At 45.9% G+C, this 18834-nt stretch overlaps 1 protein-coding gene across 8 annotated transcripts; it reads left to right on the top strand.

Moving 5' to 3' along the window:
* Positions 1-1258: 1258 nt before the first annotated feature.
* Positions 1259-18398, top strand: SERPING1 (serpin family G member 1). Of its 8 annotated transcripts, none has more exons than XM_035124763.3 (11): positions 1265-1332; positions 1703-1775; positions 3819-3932; positions 4771-4872; positions 7047-7166; positions 8928-9204; positions 9837-9974; positions 11828-12031; positions 13372-13514; positions 16250-16469; positions 17953-18398. In XM_035124763.3, exons 2-11 carry the CDS (start codon positions 1716-1718, stop codon positions 18201-18203), a joined length of 1629 nt encoding a protein of 542 aa, XP_034980654.1. In that variant the 5' UTR covers positions 1265-1332; positions 1703-1715; the 3' UTR covers positions 18204-18398. The 8 variants fall into 8 exon arrangements, with proteins under 8 accessions (XP_088520402.1, XP_034980654.1, XP_034980671.1 ...); XM_035124733.3 differs by lacking the exon at positions 1265-1332 and adding an exon at positions 1557-1619; XM_088664276.1 differs by lacking the exon at positions 4771-4872 and having other exon boundaries at positions 1259-1332.
* The last annotated feature ends 436 nt before the right edge of the window (positions 18399-18834 follow it).

An 18834-nucleotide genomic window follows, 5' to 3' on the forward strand; every position in this document is an offset into this window, starting at 1 on the left:
CTCATTTCTCAAAGCAGGGTCAAAATAGATACTTAATTTCAGAGCATGCGCAGAGTACCAGCCAAACGGGACTTCACATTAACAATGTAGTCCCTGAGGACACAGTGAAACGACAAAAAGCTGGGAAGCAGTAAAAATATTTTGGAGGGGCAGGATCTCTCTCTTGGGATCTGAAGTAGGGCAGTTTCCACTGCACATGCCATTTGCCTTCATGTATTCTTCAACTTGATTATTTGTAGGTAAAGCAAATACAGTATTGCAAAAATGGCACCAGTCTCCAGTGCTCTCTCTCCTCCCAAGGAAATCAAACTTGGGCCATGCTGCCATCTCACTGCGAGGAGGAATGAGCAATAACTGTGTTGTTGTTTTTTGACCACCCCAAATTATACCTCTGTGCCAAATGCGGGGAGAAAAACAGATGAGATCACATATTGTGAAAGAGTTGAAAGCTTGATTTGGAGTCCGTCTGGTGTTGTTGGTATGTTGCTGATACCCAGCTCTTTTTCTCCTTTTCGGCACATTCAGAGGAGGATGTGGAAGTGCTGAGTTGGTGCCTAGGTTCAGTTAGGGCCTGGATGAGGGCTAGTAAACTCATGTTCGATCCAGAAAAGATGGGGATGTTGTCAGTGGGTGATTTGTCTGACGGGGGATGTGGTGTTTCTGGACAGAGTTGCTCTCTCCTCGGTGGGCCAGACCTGCTGTTAGATCCAGTTTTTACCATAAGAGGCCCCAATGGCTACGGTAGGATCTCAGTCTGTTTTCTCAAAATACTTACCAAATAGAGCAGGGTCCAACATGCAGCAAAGTCTCAACAAAATACGTCTATCGTTACAGCCAGCTTCATTTATACCTAATTGCTCCTGAAATTTCCTTATCAAATTGAATTCATTTGATTTATGATTATCTTTCCATTTTCTGGCATATAGCATCCTAACCATTATTAAGTACACAGACACTGGTTCTGATGAATAGATTTTGTTTTTCCAGTAATTGAACAGAAACAAGAGGAGATCTAAAAAGACTCCTGTCCTAAAAAAATTCTCTAGTAATATTGGCAGGTGGCAGCCATGACCGATTATTCCTTTTGTCTTACTTCACTCCCACCACAAATGAATAAAACCCTCTTTATCCTCAGGCTGGCCTGCTCCCATTCCTGCCTCATGATTTACGGGAATTCTCATTAATTCTTAATTTTTAACTAACTTCTGCCTGCAGCCAACCAATGACATATAAATAACCCCCCTTTTCCCTCCCCCATGATCCACTCAGAAAGTAGATAAGGTATGTCACAACAGTTGGGCCATATCGCTTGAAGAATTCCCCACAGAGAAGGTAATTCCTTGAACTCTTTATTTTCCACTTGAGAAGTTCTTCTGTCCTCGGCCCTCCCCTCCTTTGACAGTTTTCTTATTTCACCACATCTTCTAATGATTTCCTCTCAAGCCAGGGGAACTAGGGAATTGGAATTCCCCCGAAGTCAGTGAATCTAATGTTTTCTTTAGGCACGTGATCCGAGATTGCGAAAAATGGGAGAGAGGAGCCTACAAGCAGCAGCCAGAGAAGGGGGGCAAGGAGAGGAAGCAACTGACTGGAGCCGATATTCTTCAGAAATTTCTCCAGTGAGGAACTGTGTTAGTCCCATGCAGGGAGCAAGTGCATGCATCTTCTTTGGGGATTAAATACAAGTGTCTTTCTTTGGCAGGATTTCTGCCACCATGAAGTTCTGGCTGATCCTCCTAGGCCTGGCCACAACTCTGATACCAAGCTTCTCACAGGTGAGTAGCAGAGGTGTGAGTAACACAGAAAGGGATTGGACTAGTTGGCATCTGAGGTTACCTTCCAATCAGGGCCAGCCCTGCTCCCTAATATTAGGCAGAGTGGTTTGGAGTGCCATGAAAAGCAGGAGAGTAGTTATTTATTTAACAACTTATTAGTGTATTTTTGCTGCCAGGAGAAGGAGGGCATCTTGTAGGATGTTCTGCCTCGGGTGCCAAAACAACTTGCCCAGTCTTGGGTAGTTATTTATGCACCTTGACTCGGGGAGGAAGCAACATTCGTTCACTGAAGGGGCATTGATTTCAATGGGAAGTTAACTGACCTGCCTTCAGTGGTGTGGGTCTTCTGTTGAGGCAGGTAAATGTGTGGTCAGAGGAGTGTTTGGGTACTCAGATCTCTCTCTCTCTTTTTGCATTGTAGTCTCTTGGAAAGGTTACTTGTCTCTAAGCACCATCCGTGCTTCTGTGACCTGGGTGTCCCATTGCAGCAGAAAAATGTGGGATTCAAGAGTGGTTTGGTGTTTTGGGGTCTCTGGCCCAACTTCTGCTTTGCACTCAGGTTCTTGGGCAGGCTACTTGTCTCTAAGCACCATCAGTTTGCCTTCTGCGAAATGGGTGCTTTTGGGTTGCAGTATCAAATTCAGGGTCAAATATGTGGTTTGGTATTTAGGACTGGGACCCAACCTCTGCCTTGTATTTGCTTTGTGGACTTGGACACTTGTCTCAATCTAGTCCAATGTTCTCTGTGTGTGTTGTTGTGGACAGCCAAAGCCCTCTGGGAACCTTAAAAGTAGGACATGAGAACAGCAGCAGTACTGCCTTGTTTATTCTCCTGCATTTAGTATTGAAAGAGAAAGAGAGATTGGAGGGGGGGCATATTATGATGTAGTATGAGCCTCATCTGTGTACATGAGAAAGAGAGGAAGGCTGTGTGTGTTGTCATCTCCTGGGCTTACCCCATCTCAGACAGCTGCATGTTTTCAATGTCATCTTCTATATGTTTAATTCCTTCATCATATTTTCGGGGTGGATAACAAGATCCGTCCAGCAGGCCTGCCTGCCTACCTGTCCATCACCTGACATCACAATGACCCTGTTTTGCAAACTCCACTGCATACAGGGATTTTTGCGTGGGGTTAACAGGTGACAATCCCCTTTTGGCCCGGCCACATCTTTACCTATCCCACGTCCCACATCATATATGATGCCACATGTTTGGACTACTGGTCCAAATAAACGTATTTGAATTTTTAGCTGCCAATCGCTGTTAAATTCAGTTGTGGGCAGCAGAATGGGATGGCGGCTCTCACATGAGCTCCAGTCTCCTACATTGCTGCTACATACCAGAAGGGGGCAGGTGGTGGGGAGGCTGGTATGGCACAGGTGCAGTCCAGTGCTCCTAAGTGTGAGCTGAGGTGGCGATCCAACAAGCTCAATGTCTCCTCCTTCTTCCTTTTGAAGATTGGGGAAGGTCCAAACCTTAGCATGGCCAACGACAGGCCTTTCTGCTCTGGGCAAACAAACAAGAACTTCTGTGAGTGGGCTGGGCTTGTGATATTTGTTCATGTTGGCGCCAGCACCTCTGTGTCCTTGGTGCTGGAGGTGCAGGTTCAGTATCTGACGAACTCTCAGGCGTCTCCTCTGAGGAGTTTCTTTACAGACAGGAGTGACGGGAAAAGCTGATGGCTGCAGGTCTTTAGGAGGTGCCCGACTAGACGTATCCAATATCTCAGGGGGAGGACACCACTCCGACAACCACTTGAAACTTCCCCAGGATCCAGGTCCTAACTCTCCTGATCACTGCCCCCTGTCTGTCAGCCCTGCCACCTCTTGAGGCTCCAGTTTCACCTCCCTCAGCCCACCTGAGCCCTTCCTCAGGTCACCCCGTTTCTCCCACCTTTTCATTGCAATTATTTGTCCACATGCTCTAGAACCCAACCCAGTTTCTGATTAAGAGAATGAAGCACATTTGTTGGTCATGATAAACCAGAGAACAAAGACTTTCCTAACGGGGATTTATTTTTCCTGACTTCTTGCAACAAGGAGGTGCCAGAAGACAGCATAAGAGAAGCTGAGAATGATGGAGCTGAGCCGACTCAACCCACAAACAATGGCGGATGGAATTGGTCCTGGAATTGGCCACCCATCTTCAGACAGGTGTGGTTGTTAATCTGGATTAGAATGGGAATCCTTAGCCCCATGGACCCAAAGCAGCAACTATTGAATTATTCATTTAGAAAGAGAAGCCATTGATATCTGAACAGTTTCTGGTTGAAGAAAGAAACCTTTTATTTGGTTATGATAATCAGGAGAACAACAATTTCTCTAATGGAGATTGGTTTCTCCATGACCTTTTAGGAACACAAGGAAGTTGTATTCCAAAGAATCTGGAAGGTGCCATGTTGTGTGTGGGGTGTGTGGGTTGTTGGCCACAGTGGTTGCAGATGCAGGAATAAATGATTCTGGGATCCCTCTTCCCTTCCAGGATCATGAAAATGAAGAATGAGAGCTGCAAAAATACTATAGGGGCTTATGCACTTATAACTGAGGGAAAAATGCAGGAGCAGAAGGTGTGGCTAATAATACAGACTAGAATGGAAATGACTTTATCCTACTCCTAGTCCAAGTAGACATATTTGAATTTTAGCCGCCAACCCCTTTTAAATTATGTTGTGGGCAATAGAATGGGGGAGGTGCTCACCTGAGCTCCAGTCACGTTTCTGGATAACAGGACAGAGAGGAGAAGGGATGAGACATTGGTGAGGTCAGTGTGCTGCAAATGCACCAGTGCAATCCAGTGTTCCCACCAGTATGTTTGCATTGCGCTAACCTTGCCACTGCCTTACCTCTCTTTGCCCCAGTTTGCAGCAGAGATCTAGAACCCAACACAGTTTCTGATTAAGAGAAAGAAGCACATTTATTGGTCACGATAAACCAGAGAATGAAGACTTTCCTAATGGGGATTTATTTCTCCGTGACTTCTTGCAACAAGTAGGTGCCAGAAAAGACCATAAGAGAAGCTGAGAATGATGGACCTGAGCTGACCCAGCCCACAAATAATGGCGGATGGAATTGGCCCTGGAATTCCTTTGGACAGGTGTGGTTGTTAATCTGGACAAGAATGGGAATTAGGTCCATTATCTTTAACCCCTTGTCAGGGGGGTTGGACTGGGTGTTCACCAATATGCTCTACCTCTCATTTAAATCGGAACCAGTGATGGCGGTAAACGTCCTGTGTGAATATCTGGAGGCAGATGGAGGGCGGATGGTGATCAATGGATTGAGGATGAATCCCAACAAGACAGAAGTATTATTTCTGGGGGACAGGGGGTGGGCAGGTGTGGAGGGACTCCCTGGTCCTGAATGGGGTAACTGTGCCCCTGAAGGACCAGATGTGCAGCCTTGGGGTCATTTTGGAATCACAGTTGTTCATGGAAGTGCAGGTTAATTCTGTATCCAGGGTGGCTGTTTACCAGCTCCGTTTGTTACACTAGCTGAGACATGCCTGTGCACTGTCTTGCCAGAGTGGTACATACTCTGGTTATCTCCCACTTAGACTACTGCAATGTGCTCTATGTGGGGCTACTTTTGAAGGTGACACGGAAACTACAGGAATCCAGAATGCAGCTGCCAGACTGGTGACTGGGAGTGGTCGCCAGGACCGTATAACACCTGCTCTGAAAAACCTACATCGGTCCCCAGTATGTTTCCAAGCACATTTCAAATTGTTGGTGCTGACCATTAATCCTCTAAACAGCCCTGTCCTGTATACCTGAAGGGGCATCTCTGCCCCCATCATTTAGCCTGAACCAGCTTGAGGTCCAGCTCCAAGGGCCCTCTGGTGGTTCCCTCACTGCAAGAAGTGAAGTTACAGGGAACCAGGCAGAGGGCCTTCTCTGTGGAATGCCCTCCTGTGGAATGCCCCCCATCAGATGTCGAAAGAGTTAAACAACTATACAACATTCTGAAGAGATCAGAAGGTATCAGGGAGTTTTAATGCCTGATGTTTCACTGTGTTTTTATCATCTGTTGGAAGCTGGCCAGAGTGGATGGGTCATCCCAGTCAGATAGGCAGGGTATAAGTAATATCCAAGCTGGCTCCTGGATGTCATGAGCCCTGTGGAGATGTCATGGAAGGGATGGTCAGATCCTGAGGAGAGAGTGGGAGGTTGATGGCTCAGAGGAGCATCCTAGCAAGGTTGGGGGGGAGGTGAAATTGGGACTCCCTCCTAAAAATGTCTGAGCCAGAGGAGGGGGGCAGTGATCAAGGGAGTCAGGAGCTGGATCCTGGGAAGAGTCCAAGCAGGTTGACAAAGAGGTGTTACACCCCTGTGTTATCAGACACCTCTAGTCATGAACTTCCTAAAGTGTAGCCTCCTCCTCCTCCTGTCAATTAGAAAACTCTGCCTTCTGGGAAGGTCCTTACAGTAAGTTGGATACAGTACTGAGCCAGCACTGACTCCACCTCCATCTCCCAGCACATGGAGACACCAGTGCCAGGATGAACAAACCTCACAGATCCAACTCACAGGTCCAACCCATGTGCTTGCCCAGTCCTGAGATGTGTGTTGCTTTCTGCCTTAAGGGCTATGCTTACCCTGTTTTCAAAAAGAAGATGTGGGGGGGGGCGTGTCTTAGCTCATTCTTAGCCATGTAATTCATCTGCTGTGTTTTTCCCCACTTTGTCTTCCTATGTACCACTCAGTTTTATGCATTCCGAGTCCAAGTCGTAGTTCATCATCTAGCAGTGAGGTCCAGGACACTGCAGGAGCAAATTCCATAATGAAAAAGTACTTTCTTTTATCTGCCCTGAATCTGCCAACATTCAGCTTGGCTATATGCCTTACAAGTTCTAGTGTTACCAGAGAGTGAAAGAAATATTTCGCCATACCATGCATAATATTATAAACTTCTATCATGCCGCCTCTTACTGGCCTTTTCTCTGAACTAAAAAGTCCTGGAAGCTGCAATGTTTCTTCAGACTGGAGTCACTCCATCTCCTTGATCATTTCAGTTGCCCTTTTCTGAACCTTTTCCAAGTCAACAGTATCCTTTTCGAGGCGAGGAGACCAGAACTGTACACGGTATTCCAAATGAAGTCACACCACAGATTTCTATAATGGCATTGTGCTATAAGCATTTTTGTTTTCATTTCATTTCCTACTGATCTCCAGGATGGACTTTCCCCCTTTTTCACAGCTGCCGAACTTTTGGCAGACATCTTCATCAAGCAATCCACTGCAACCTCAAGCACATTGTCCTTCCTTTCAGGGTCCTGAGGTTACAGAAGAGCCAGTCCGGACAACAAGCAGCAGCAACAACAACAACAAGGAAACCGGAACATGGTACCCGTTCAACTTCAGCAAGTTCCTTAAATTTTGGGACTCTCAGGTGTGACTATTAATCCTAGGAATATTTGGAAGTGACCTTTTGCTGGGAATTACTTCTTTCACCTTTCCTGTTTAGTTTAGATTTTAGTTGTTGTCTGAGAATGCTAATCAGGATTTATTTTTATTTTTGCTTTGCATTAGAGATTTGTATCCTAATTAGTGAATTTTAACACTCAGCTTTCTAGTATCTCTCAGCTGTACCCTTACATACCTTTCCAGTAATTGATCTAAATGCTATGAGCATGATTAAGGTACCTCTGGGGTCGCTCTAATATACAACTCTACCACCACAATCTCCAACAAAAGACAAGAGTACTCTGGCTGCTAGAGCTGATCCAGATTAAGACTCTCTGTTTGAATAAGAAGCACATTTATTAGTTGCAACACTCAAAAGAACAATGGTTTTTGGTCTACGTATTGTTGTGAGTTGGGGGGGGGTGTATGTCCGTCTTTATGATGCCTTTAGTCCCTTCCAACTCCTGGGGTCCTGTATCCATTAAGGGTTAGAACTGACAGATAGAAGGGGACAACAGAGGACGAGATGGTTGGACGGTGTTCTCGAAGCTACCAACATGAGTCTGACCAAACTGTGGGAGGCAGTGGAAGACAGGAGTGCCTGGCGTGCTCTGGTCCATGGGGTCACGAAGAGTCGGACACGACTAAACAACTAAACAACAACACAGTTGTGGGCGGTGTGTAGCAGCACCATCAACCCTGGTGCCTGCCAGTAAAAGGAACCTTGGAGGGTGGAAGTAGGGTGATGCCGGCAGGTTCCAAGAACCCTCTTTTTTGGGAGATTTTGGGGGTGATTTGTGAGTTTCTTTGGGCCCTCGATGGGGCCGGATTTAGGTGTGATGAGGCCCTAAGCTACTGAAGGTAATGGGGCCCTTTATATGTACAGTTGTCAACAACAAATTGTCACTGTTTTTTGTGTTGAATATATGCAATATGGTAATTTATGGACCTAATAAGTATCTAAAGCCATTTGCACATAACAGATTATGTATTTTATTAAAGTAATTGTTGAACAGAAATACAATTAAGAAGAAGTATAGAAGTATATTAATAGTGAAATTTGGGGGGGGGGCAAGAGAGTAGGGCCCTAAGCTGTAGCTTGTTTAAAGGTAAAGGGACCCCTGACCATTAGGTCCAGTCATGACCGACTCTGGGGTTGCGGCGCTCATCTTGGCCGAGGGAGCTGGCGTATAGCTTCCAGGTCATGTGCCCAGCATGACAAAGCCGCTTCTGGCAAAGCAGAGCAGCACACGGAAACGCCGTTTACCTCCCCACTGTAGCGGTACCTATTTATCTATTTGCACTTTGAGGTGCTTTCGAACTGCTAGGTTGGCAGGAGCTGGGACCGAGGAACGGGAGCTCACCCCATCGCAGGGATTCGAACCACCGACCTTCTGATCAGCAAGCTCTAGGCTCTGTGGTTTAACCCACAGCGCCACCCACGTTTAATAAGCTTGTTTAGCTTATATGTAAATCTGGCCCTGGCCCTGGGTGAGAGTGAGGGTGGATGGATGAAGTCCTGGGTAAGAGGAAGCTGAGAGGTGTTGGGTGGGGAGCTGTGTCAAAAGAAGGGAAGAATAGATTTATTAGTAATTTGTATTAATATTGCATTGTGTGTTTTTGTCACATTTGTTGTTGTTTTAGCTTCCTGTATACCTCTAAGATATATTTTTATATATCAAGCAGCATTTGAAATGGCATTTTTAATCATCATCTATTATGGTATATGGCTAACACTATTTGACAGGGGATTCCAGTTGAGAATGAAGAGAATGTTACAGCAGAGCCAGCCCCAACAAAACCAACAACAGCAGAGGCAACTACACCTAAACAGCGCCAACCACGCATCAATCCATGGGCCACGTGCGCTCGTGCCACTACAGAGGATGAAAAGAAGTTGTTTGAGGCTCTAACTGAATTTTCTGTGGAGTTCTATAAAGCAGCAATCCGACATGAGAACCATGGCTCTAACTTGATCTTTTCACCCTTCAGTGTCGCAGTGATGCTCTCCAACCTATTGCTGGGTAAGGCCATACCTACCCTTCAGGTGTGTACATCATCACTTCAGGCTTAAGACCTCTGCATCTGATTCCCCCCCCCCCGTGTGGAAATAATCTCTGTGTAGAAAAATGGGCATATATCAAGATGTACAAAGTACAGCATGATTGCTCCTCTGGCAATGAGCAACTGCGTCACATGCCAGCCACGTGATTTAATATTATTATTATTTTCCCAAATGGTGTTCCCAGAGTTTCAGCATGTCCTTTCCTTCTCAGCTTCACCTGGTGGACCTCCAGCCCCTCATATATTCTTATTCATTCAATTTTTTTCCCCTGCTTTCCACCTTACCTGCTCCATCACTCAAACCAAAAGTGCCAGTGTGTATTACAAAAAGCAACAATAAAGGCCTCAGCTCAGGACAGCTTGGCAAATGCTTCTTCTGGTCAGTGACAGGCCAGGGCTAGATAGAGGGGACATAACCAATGGTCAACACCCCACTTTCCCTTGAGTCACCCTGCTCTCTTCCTGGTCCTGTTGGTGCTGTGGGGTGGGTTGTCACTCACTCCTTAATAAATTCCTCACTAAATTAAGGGAAGCCATGGCCCCTAGGCAATGGCAGATACCTGCTCCTCACAACCCTGTCTTTGCCATCCAGGCACCTGCGATCAAACCAAGGACCGTCTTGAGAGGCTTCTCTTTTATCCTGAAGGATTCACATGTGTCCATAGAGCACTAGAGAGTCTCCAGAAATCAGAGGCCTTGACCTCCGCCAATGCAATGTTTTTCCAACCAGGTGAGTAAACTGCCAGGTTCAAGATTCCCATACACCGTCTTTTCCCACGCACCATCTTCTCTTAGGTAAGATCTTATTCACACTGACAGATGTGGAAATTGGTTTTATAGCTGTGGAACATAGCTGAAATGTTCTCCATATTCTCCATTTATGGATTATAGCTGAATTGAAGGGACGCGGGGGGTACTGTGGTCTAACCCACTGAGCCTCTTTGACTTGCTGATCAGAAGGTTGGTGGTTTGAATCCACTTGACAGTGGCGAGCTCCCGTCGCTCTGTCCCAGCTTCTGCCAACTTAGCACCAGTGCAAATAGATAAATAGGTACCGCTGCGGCAGGAAGGTAAAGGGCATTTCCATGCGCTCTGGCACGCACAGTGTCCCCTTGCACCAGAAGTGGTTTAGTCATGCTGGCCACATGACCCGGAAAGCTGTCTGTGGACAAATGCCTGCTCCCTCAGCCTGAAAAGTGAGATGAGCGCCGCACCCCATAGTTGCCTTTGACTGGGCTTAACTGTCCAGGGGTCCTTTACCTTTTTTTAATAGCTGAATTCCCCAAACTGTTTACATCAGATATTCAATCTCTTGTGGTTACCAGTCTCTGGGCTAAATCATCCCCCTACTGCAGTGCTAACAAACTTGATTTGAATCTGTCCTGATGCACATCTCAACCCTGCAATATGAAGTATGGCGGTAGAGCAGAAATAATGAACATTCATGAGACCAGGAGGTTGTAACAGATGGATCTGTGAGAACTTCGTGTTTAAATTATTTAGGGTTGTCAATTACCAATTTATGCCTTTTAAATGTATGGCTGGCTGACCTGTGAAAACATGGTAGGAACATGTTTAGGAGGGGCATGTGTGGTAGGGCTCTCTTGGCACTGGCATCTCTACCAGGGCCGTCTTATCCATTAGTGCTAAGGGTGTGGGGCACCCGGGTGCCAGTCTCTCAGGGGCGCCAGGCTGAGAGTCTGGGGCCTGAGAGCTGAGTTCGGGGAAGAGCCCGTCTGTCAGTCAGAGTGCCGCTGTGGGCTCTTCTGCTGTGGGCAGCTCTCCACCCCACACCCCACCCTCCTGCCCAGCATCTGACGGCGGAGTCATCGTCAAAGTCTTAAGGTGCCACGGCAGTGTGGGACCAAAGCGAGCAGATGCTCTGGGTCCCCGGACGGGCTTTCGCAAACTGCCTGGAGAGGCTTGCCATTTGGGTGCCCATTGGCCGCCAGCATGAACTTTCCTCCTTCCCTTTCTCTGCCTCCCAAATTTTAGGCACCGTGCTGGAGACAGAGGGCAACATGTGAGCAGGGAGGGCAACACAGGCAACAAAGAAATCAGCTCGGCGGAGTCCCTGGCCATTTGATTTGATTTGTAAGCCCCTGCCTGTTGCCAACACTTGGCATCCAGCCGAGCTCTGGCCGCAGCAGCTCCGTCCAGAAGGCGGGGGGGGCGCTGGGTGGATTTTTGCACCCCAGCGCCGCATATGCTTAAGACAGCCCTGATCACTACTTAGCAGGGTGAGGTAGGGTAGCAAGATTGGGGCAGCACATGTGCACCAGCATGACCATTGAAGGTTGTGACAATGCAGTTGCAACAGCGAGGCTGCTAGATTGTACCCTTGAGCCCACCACTGCCCTGTAGACAAGTAGCAGCAGCAATGCCAGGAAGGCAGCTCTGCAACACCACCCCATACCTGCCACTACTGAAAATGTTCATGTGTTCCACAGCCACAAGAGCCAGCTCTATAAATACCTGGCGTTTAGCATGGGTTAAGGAGTCATCTCAAGATAATCCACAAGAGCAAGAAGTATGTCTCAAGGGAGTATTTTTTTTGTCTCTGGTTTTTTTCTTCATGCGCAGGTCTCCCCTTGGAAAATGATTTCCGCAACCTGACAAGGATGTTCTATAAAACCAAAATGGCTCACCTTACTAATAACAGCAACCAGGATGTGACCGACATCAACAGTTGGGTGAGCCAAAGTACTAACAAGAAGATCAAGAAGATTGTGAACGAGCTGGATTCTGATGCCAAGATGATACTCCTCAATGCTGTCTACTTCCACTGTAAGTGGGAAGTTTCTAGGGCCTCCTGTCCATAGCTGCCAAGTTTTCCCTTTTCTCGCGAGGAAGCCTATTCAGCATAAGGGAAAATCCCTTTAAAAAAGGGATAACTTGGCAGCTATGCTCCTGTCCCCCAATGTCTGATCCAGAGAGTCTGCTCACCCATAGCCAGTTTGGCTTCCTTACCCTTTGGCACCCAATTCCTGAAACACTGGTCCTCAGGCAGATTCCAGTTAGCACCCTTTCCCCCACACCATGGCATGTCTTGGGGCTCCATCATTATTGAGCTTTTATATCACTTTAAAATTCAAGAGACCTCCTATCGGTTGACTTATCTCAACAAAAATTGATATATATGATATGGAAATACAAAGCCCACACCCAATACAAGTGTGACTGATGAGAAAGATGATGGGCTACATATAGCCCCCATCTTCTAGGATTCCACTTATAGAGAGAGCTCTCCACAAGTGGAAGGCAATGAAGCCAGCAACAGGAATATGATGGTTGATGCAGGGCAAATGACTTATCCGCCCTTATCCCGCACAATGGTTGGCCTTCCACAAAGGATGTAGACATTCTGGGCTCTTGACACTCCTGCAACTAGAATCGTCAGTGTATGCATACCCAAACAAAAATACTAGCTAGAGAGGCGAACACTCTTTTATATATATTGGGGGGGAGTAGTGTAGATCCTCCCTGCTCCATAACAATTAGTAACAATGGTGCTTGGAGAGCACAAAGCCATTCTGGAAGCAGCCAGTATTTGGCTGGGACAGGCAAGCTGTGACACTAGTAGGGACAGGACTGTGCTTCATTAATGCCAGGTTGTGAAACATATAAAGAGGAGTAAGTAGGAAAGTTCAGGGACTTTCTTTAGCATTACCCCTACAGATGCAAGTTTAGATTGTGGGTTAATTAAATATGAAGTATGGTGTCTTTTTCTTCTGGTCTTCAAAAATGCATAACTTACTCTGTAACCTGATGATAGGGTGGGTTCTCATGATACTAGACATGTGGTCATCCAACAAAACTTTTTAACAGGAGACTCGGGAAAGACAAAAGGATGTACTGTGGAACTCACTGCCACAAGACATGGGGATGGAATATTTGTGTTTTTGTAGTTTTAACTGTAAACCTCAGTCTGGGAAAAAGCAGCATATAGATGGTGGTGGTTGTGGTGGTGATAGCCACTAGGCATAATGCCTTTATGTCGTGCTTGTGAGGCTTCCTGGGGGCCCATGTTTGGCCAATGTGTAATGTGTACCTTTCAGTTGGATTCAAGCAGAGCTCTTCTGGTGTTTATGCCTCAATAAGCTGATCCAAGCTCTTCATCTTTTCAGCCAAGTGGAAGGAAATGTTTGTAGTGAAAGACACAAAGAAGGGAAAATTCTACCGCCCAGGCTTATCTCCCATCAATGTTCAAATGATGATGAATAAGAAGTACCCAATGGCCTCCTTCATTGACCACAGCCTGCAGGCTAAGGTAATGCCTATGGGGATTGGGAGAGGCTTACCTTTTCAATTTCTAAGACCTAGTAAGGTTGGCTTGCAACAAAGAAAGCAATATATTAAAAAATTAGTTATTAATGCAATGAACATACCTATAGAAGCAAAAACTAGTATCAGCTTGGCTTAATGTTTAGGACTCCCATCCAAGAACCTTGGGAACTGTAGTTCTAAGGTGGTAAGAATTGCTTTCATTCCTAGCAAAACTATAGTTTCCAGGTTTCTTAAAGTTAAACTGGTTTCACACTTGTTGAAACTTGCAGTGCAGGGATACTCTTATAGCCTCAGCTCCTTGTTGTTGTTGTTGTTTAGTCGTTTAGTCGTGTCCGACTCTTCGTGACCCCATGGACCATAGCACGCCAGGCACTCCTGTCTTCCACTGCCTCCCGCAGTTTGGTCAAACTCATGTTGGTAGCTTCGAGAACACTGTCCAACCATCTCGTCCTCTGTCGTCCCCTTCTCCTAGTGCCCTCCATCTTTCCCAACATCAAGGTCTTTTCCAAGGATTCTTCTCTTCTCATGAGGTGGCCAAAGTATTGGAGCCTCAGCTTCACGATCTGTCCTTCCAGTGAGCACTCAGGGCTGATTTCCTTCAGAATGGATAGGTTTGATCTTCTTGCAGTCCATGGGACTCTCAAGAGTCTCCTCCAGCACCATAATTCAAAAGCATCAATTCTTCGGCGATCAGCCTTCTTTATGGTCCAGCTCTCACTTCCATACATCACTACTGGGAAAACCATAGCTTTAACTATACGCTCCTAAGGCATTCCTATTCTTTGGTGGCCCCACCAGCTTGACTATTGTGTGCCTGTCTTGGGTTTCTCCTTGAACAGTTGCTCCTGCTGTTGAACTGGGTCACATCTGTAAAGACTTAGGCTAGTTTGGTTTGTCAGTTGCTTCTCACAGCTGGTGGAAGTCCCATAGCAATTTGTAGAACGGAAAATAAAACACAAAAATACAGTTCAATCAAATAACAATTAAAACAATACAGAACAAATCTATTGCAGCCATCCAAAAAGTCACCAAAATACAAAACATGCACCCCATATCCAACAGGAGAATAAACACCGAACAGGCTTAGTGTTCCTTGTATAAATAACCATTTTATTATTTTTGTGTGTGTTAACTTTACTCTGTTGAGCCCACATGAAACCCTTTCTTCTTTTCCAAATATAAAAGGGAGAGGGGGAGGAGGAAGAAAAATGGAAAGCAGCAAATTAGATCTACAGTATACCATATTGGTCTGAATATAAGCCACAGTTTCTCTCCAATTCTGGTTTGTGTAAAACCAAAGTGTGGGGTAGCCAGTCTAATATAAGCAACATGCTTAAGTCTAATTCATGCATGAAGGGTTTAATGCCATGGTGGAAGCAGTCCTACCAGGTTTCTTCTAGGTCATTTCCCCTTGCCTTGGGAGGAAATAGGTAAGCAAGTCTATTGTCCCTGCCACATGGGAAGAGGTTTGAGCTGGTTGCTCCAGCTTAGCTGCATGGCTCTCACCAGCCAAGCCACTCTTGAGTTTCTATACCAATAATTTAGGAACTTTCACCACTTTGTATCTAAGCTAAGCTTTACTGCCTGTGCGGCTTTTCTGAAGCTCATAAATCTGACCTTTGGAGAGTTTGTAAGTAAAGAGTTTTTTTTTTTTAACCTTGCCATGTGGTCTTTTCCTCTGCTGGGGGAAAAGGGGGAACTTTGGGAAGAAACTTTTAAGAGTACATTTTGGGATTCATTTGGAGGGGCATATTTTAAAGGTCCAGCAGCCTATATTCCCATGCTTTATTTTGCTTCATATTTTGTGATTTTAAGTATCTGCTGGGGTACTTGCCCCAAACCTGGATCTTGGCGTACACACACACACACACACACACACACACACCACACACCACATACAGTCATACCTCGGTTTAAGTATGCTTCGGTTTGAGTACTTTCAGTTTAAGTACTCTGCTGACCCGTCTGGAATGGATCAATCCACTTTCCATTATTTTCAATGGGAAAGTTCGCTTCAGGTTAAGTACGCTTCAGGTTAAGTACGGACTTCCAGAACCAATTACCTGTATACTCATATTTCGGGTTAAGTACGCTTCAGGTTGAGTACTCCGCAGACCGTCTGGAACAGATTAATCCGCTTTCCATTACTTTCAATGGGAAAGTTCATTTCAGGTCAACTACGCTTCAGTTTAAGTACTCCGTGGACCATCTGGAACGGATTAATCCACTTTCCATTATTTTCAATGGGAAAGTTTGCTTCAGGTTAAGTACAGACTTCCGGAACCAATTGTGTACTTAAACCAAGGTACCATTGTATATATATGGAAACCACATAGATGGCTTGCTCTCCAGGTGGTGCAATGGGTCAGTGCATCTGGCTGTTAACTTCAGCCCTTTTTTCTAAAATGATCTCACACCCTTCTTAACAAGTGGTGCTGGTTGCCCAGTGAGTTATTCATTGTGAGATGAGTTCAGAAGCTGCATCTGGTTTTGTAGTTGTTGCTTTTTAGATTGTACAAAGCACTGGACCATACCAGATACTTACAGTACGTAGATATAGTTTCAAAGAGATCTCGTTTTAGCAGTGTGTGGGATCTGTAATCAGGGGAATCTTGGGTTTCGACCAATCCACCATTGGAAAAATGGGGTGCTTCTTCAAAGCAGGATGCATGAGACTATGGGAGAAAGGCAGGAGAGTGATGGTGTTTAATTTGCTAGGTTGGCCGACTGCAGCTGTCTAACAACATGAGCCTGGTCATCATCATGCCCCGCTCCATAACTCAAAATCTCACCGAGGTGGAGGAGCGCCTCAGCGCAGTTGTCTTCAAGTCAGTGATGACCAAGCTGGAGAGCAGCCATATCAAGCCTACCGTCGTATACCTACCCAAATTCAAGGTGGACACTTCCCAGAACCTCATGGACATAATTGGAGATATGGGTAAGAAAAATGAAGCTGGAGAGAGGAGAAATGAGCTAAAGGCAAAGAAACATTGCTCCTTTTCAGCATGAAGGATAGGTTGTGTCAGTGATAGAAAGAAATGCTAACCCCCCACACTCCACCACCCTATGACCAGTATATTTAATTCACTCAAGCCCATGAAGAAGCTGATTCCACACCACTGTTCACAGAGCAGGACTGGCTGCATGGCTTTAAGTGTCCTCAACTGCGGAGAGATAGTGCTTCTACTCCACTCCTTCTCCCCAAGAAACCAGATTTCTTGGGCTAAGAAAAACAGATGGAAGCAGCACTGGGGAAACATGGGTGGTGGTTTACAGGACAATAACCATGTCATATGAGCCCTACATTAAACATGAGTTAACAGGGCATAGTTATTGCACAATAAATGCCTCAGCTGGAAGCCACCAACCTCAGTGTATTCCAGTATTAACAGTATTGTCCTTCTGTCCTTTCTTCTCCCCACAGGCCTGATTTGCTACCATTTATTTGCTGTAAAAGAATTGCTAGGGTTGCCAGACTCAATAGTGGACAGGACTTCTGTGCCTTTAATTGCCCTGCTCTCTTTTGAGTCTGGAAACCTTAAAGAGAAACCAGCAGACCCTTTGTTTAATTTCCAAGCAAAGGGTCTGCTGGTTTCTCTTTAAGGTTTCCAGACTCAAAAGAGAGCAGGGCAATTAAAGGCACAGAAGTCCTGTCCTCTATTGAGTCTGGCAACCCTAGTGCCAACCTATCCGGTGTGGCTAAGCAAAGCATGATGCCTTTTAAAGATTCCTGTGCCTGCTTCTAGATTAGCCAATGTCTTTTCCTCTTGGGGTGTTCTGTGTTTGTGTGTGTGAAATAGTGCTGTGGTGCTAATAAAGAAAGAAGAGGGGGAAATAATAATTGAAGGAAACCAATTCTCTCTCTCTCTCTCTCTCTCTCTCTCTCTCTCTCTCTCTCTCTCTCTCTCTCTCTCTCTCTCTCTCACACACACACACACACACACACACACACACACACACACACAGAGAGAGAGAGAGAGAGAGAGAGAGAGAGAGAGAGAGAGAGAGAGAGAGAGAGAGAGAGAGAGAGAGAGAATCTGGCTAATTCAGGAGACATGCATCACTAATTCCCTACCCGTGCTAAAACAAGAAGAAATAAATTGGGCTAAACTTGCAAAGGGGAAGCTTTTAATTAATGTTGCTGGGGACTTTTGCTGACTGGGAAATACTTTTAAGAGGATCTTTTCCTTGGAGAAGGGCACTGCTGGTTAATATAACACTGTTGAATGCTATGTGGTACCTCCATTATAATTCTACCTCTAGCTAATTGTGGGGACGCATTGCCTTGGAAGTCCTACAATGTTTGCAGGCATCTCTTCCCCCGTAGCTCTGCTTTAAAGCCCATTTCCAGCCAAAGGAGAAGAGAGTTCAGGTTTCCTCCAATATTATCTTCATGCATTTAATCCAACCTTCTCTTTCAGATTTTGGCTTTTTCTATGATGCTGATCTGTGTGAGATCTCCACGGATAAGGAATTGGCTGTGTCCAGTGCTCACCACAGGGCTGTGCTGGAAATCAATGAGGAAGGAGTGGAGGCGGCGGCTGCCACAGTTGTCTCCCTGGCACGCACGGCCAATATCTTTGAAGTGTCTCAGCCCTTCCTTGTTGCAGTGATGAGGGATAATGGGTTCCCAGTCTTCATGGGGCGCATCAACTACCCACAGGCAGAATAACGTTCTCCTCCTTGCTCCTGTCAGCTTCTGCCAGACACCCACAGGATTGCCCCTGGCTCAACCTTCACTATTTACACATGAAGCCTTGTGCAAGTGGCTGTATCATGTTCCTTTGGTATCCCCCCTTTTATTATTTTGCATTATAATTTTATCCTCCCATTCCTATGCCTTTAATAAAAAAAGCTGGTTTCCCTCCCCCTTGTCATTTTTTTTTTTTTTGGTCCTTCCTTTGCATCACTGAGCAATCCACCTGCTCCCATTTATGCAGCCGGCTGGAAAGGAGGGTCTCCTCTGTCGAGATGTCCTCCTTCTCCTCCTTTTCCCCATGTAACCACTGCAACAAACCATTCAGCCCCTTCATAAGGAATAAAGCGAAACTATATTGGCTCACGGGACTGTGTTACTGCCATGTCTGAGGCAGAAGTGTGCCTATGTTGTGTTGCTTTAGGCTGCAAGTGGAGGCTCAGCCAATTAAATGATTCTCCAGACCAGGCATCCCCAAACTGCGGCCCTCCAGATGTTTTGGCCTACAACTCCCATGATCCCTAGCTAACAGGACCAGTGGCCGGGGAAGATGGGAATTGTAGTCCAAAACATCTGGAGGGCCACAGTTTGGGGATGCCTGCTCCAG

The sequence above is a fragment of the Zootoca vivipara genome, chromosome 1 (assembly GCF_965207765.1).
Source record: "Zootoca vivipara chromosome 1, rZooViv2.hap1.1, whole genome shotgun sequence".
In the NCBI taxonomy this organism is placed as follows: Eukaryota; Metazoa; Chordata; class Lepidosauria; order Squamata; family Lacertidae; genus Zootoca; species Zootoca vivipara.

Bases quoted from the DNA above. Each gene is read 5' to 3' on its own strand.
- SERPING1 (XM_035124763.3), top strand. From the start codon at position 1,716: ATGAAGTTCTGGCTGATCCTCCTAGGCCTGGCCACAACTCTGATACCA. The intron at 9,205-9,836 runs GTAAGGCCATAC...TTTGCCATCCAG, and splicing joins GCTCTCCAACCTATTGCTGG to GCACCTGCGATCAAACCAAG. The intron at 16,470-17,952 runs GTAAGAAAAATG...CTTCTCTTTCAG, and splicing joins GGACATAATTGGAGATATGG to ATTTTGGCTTTTTCTATGAT.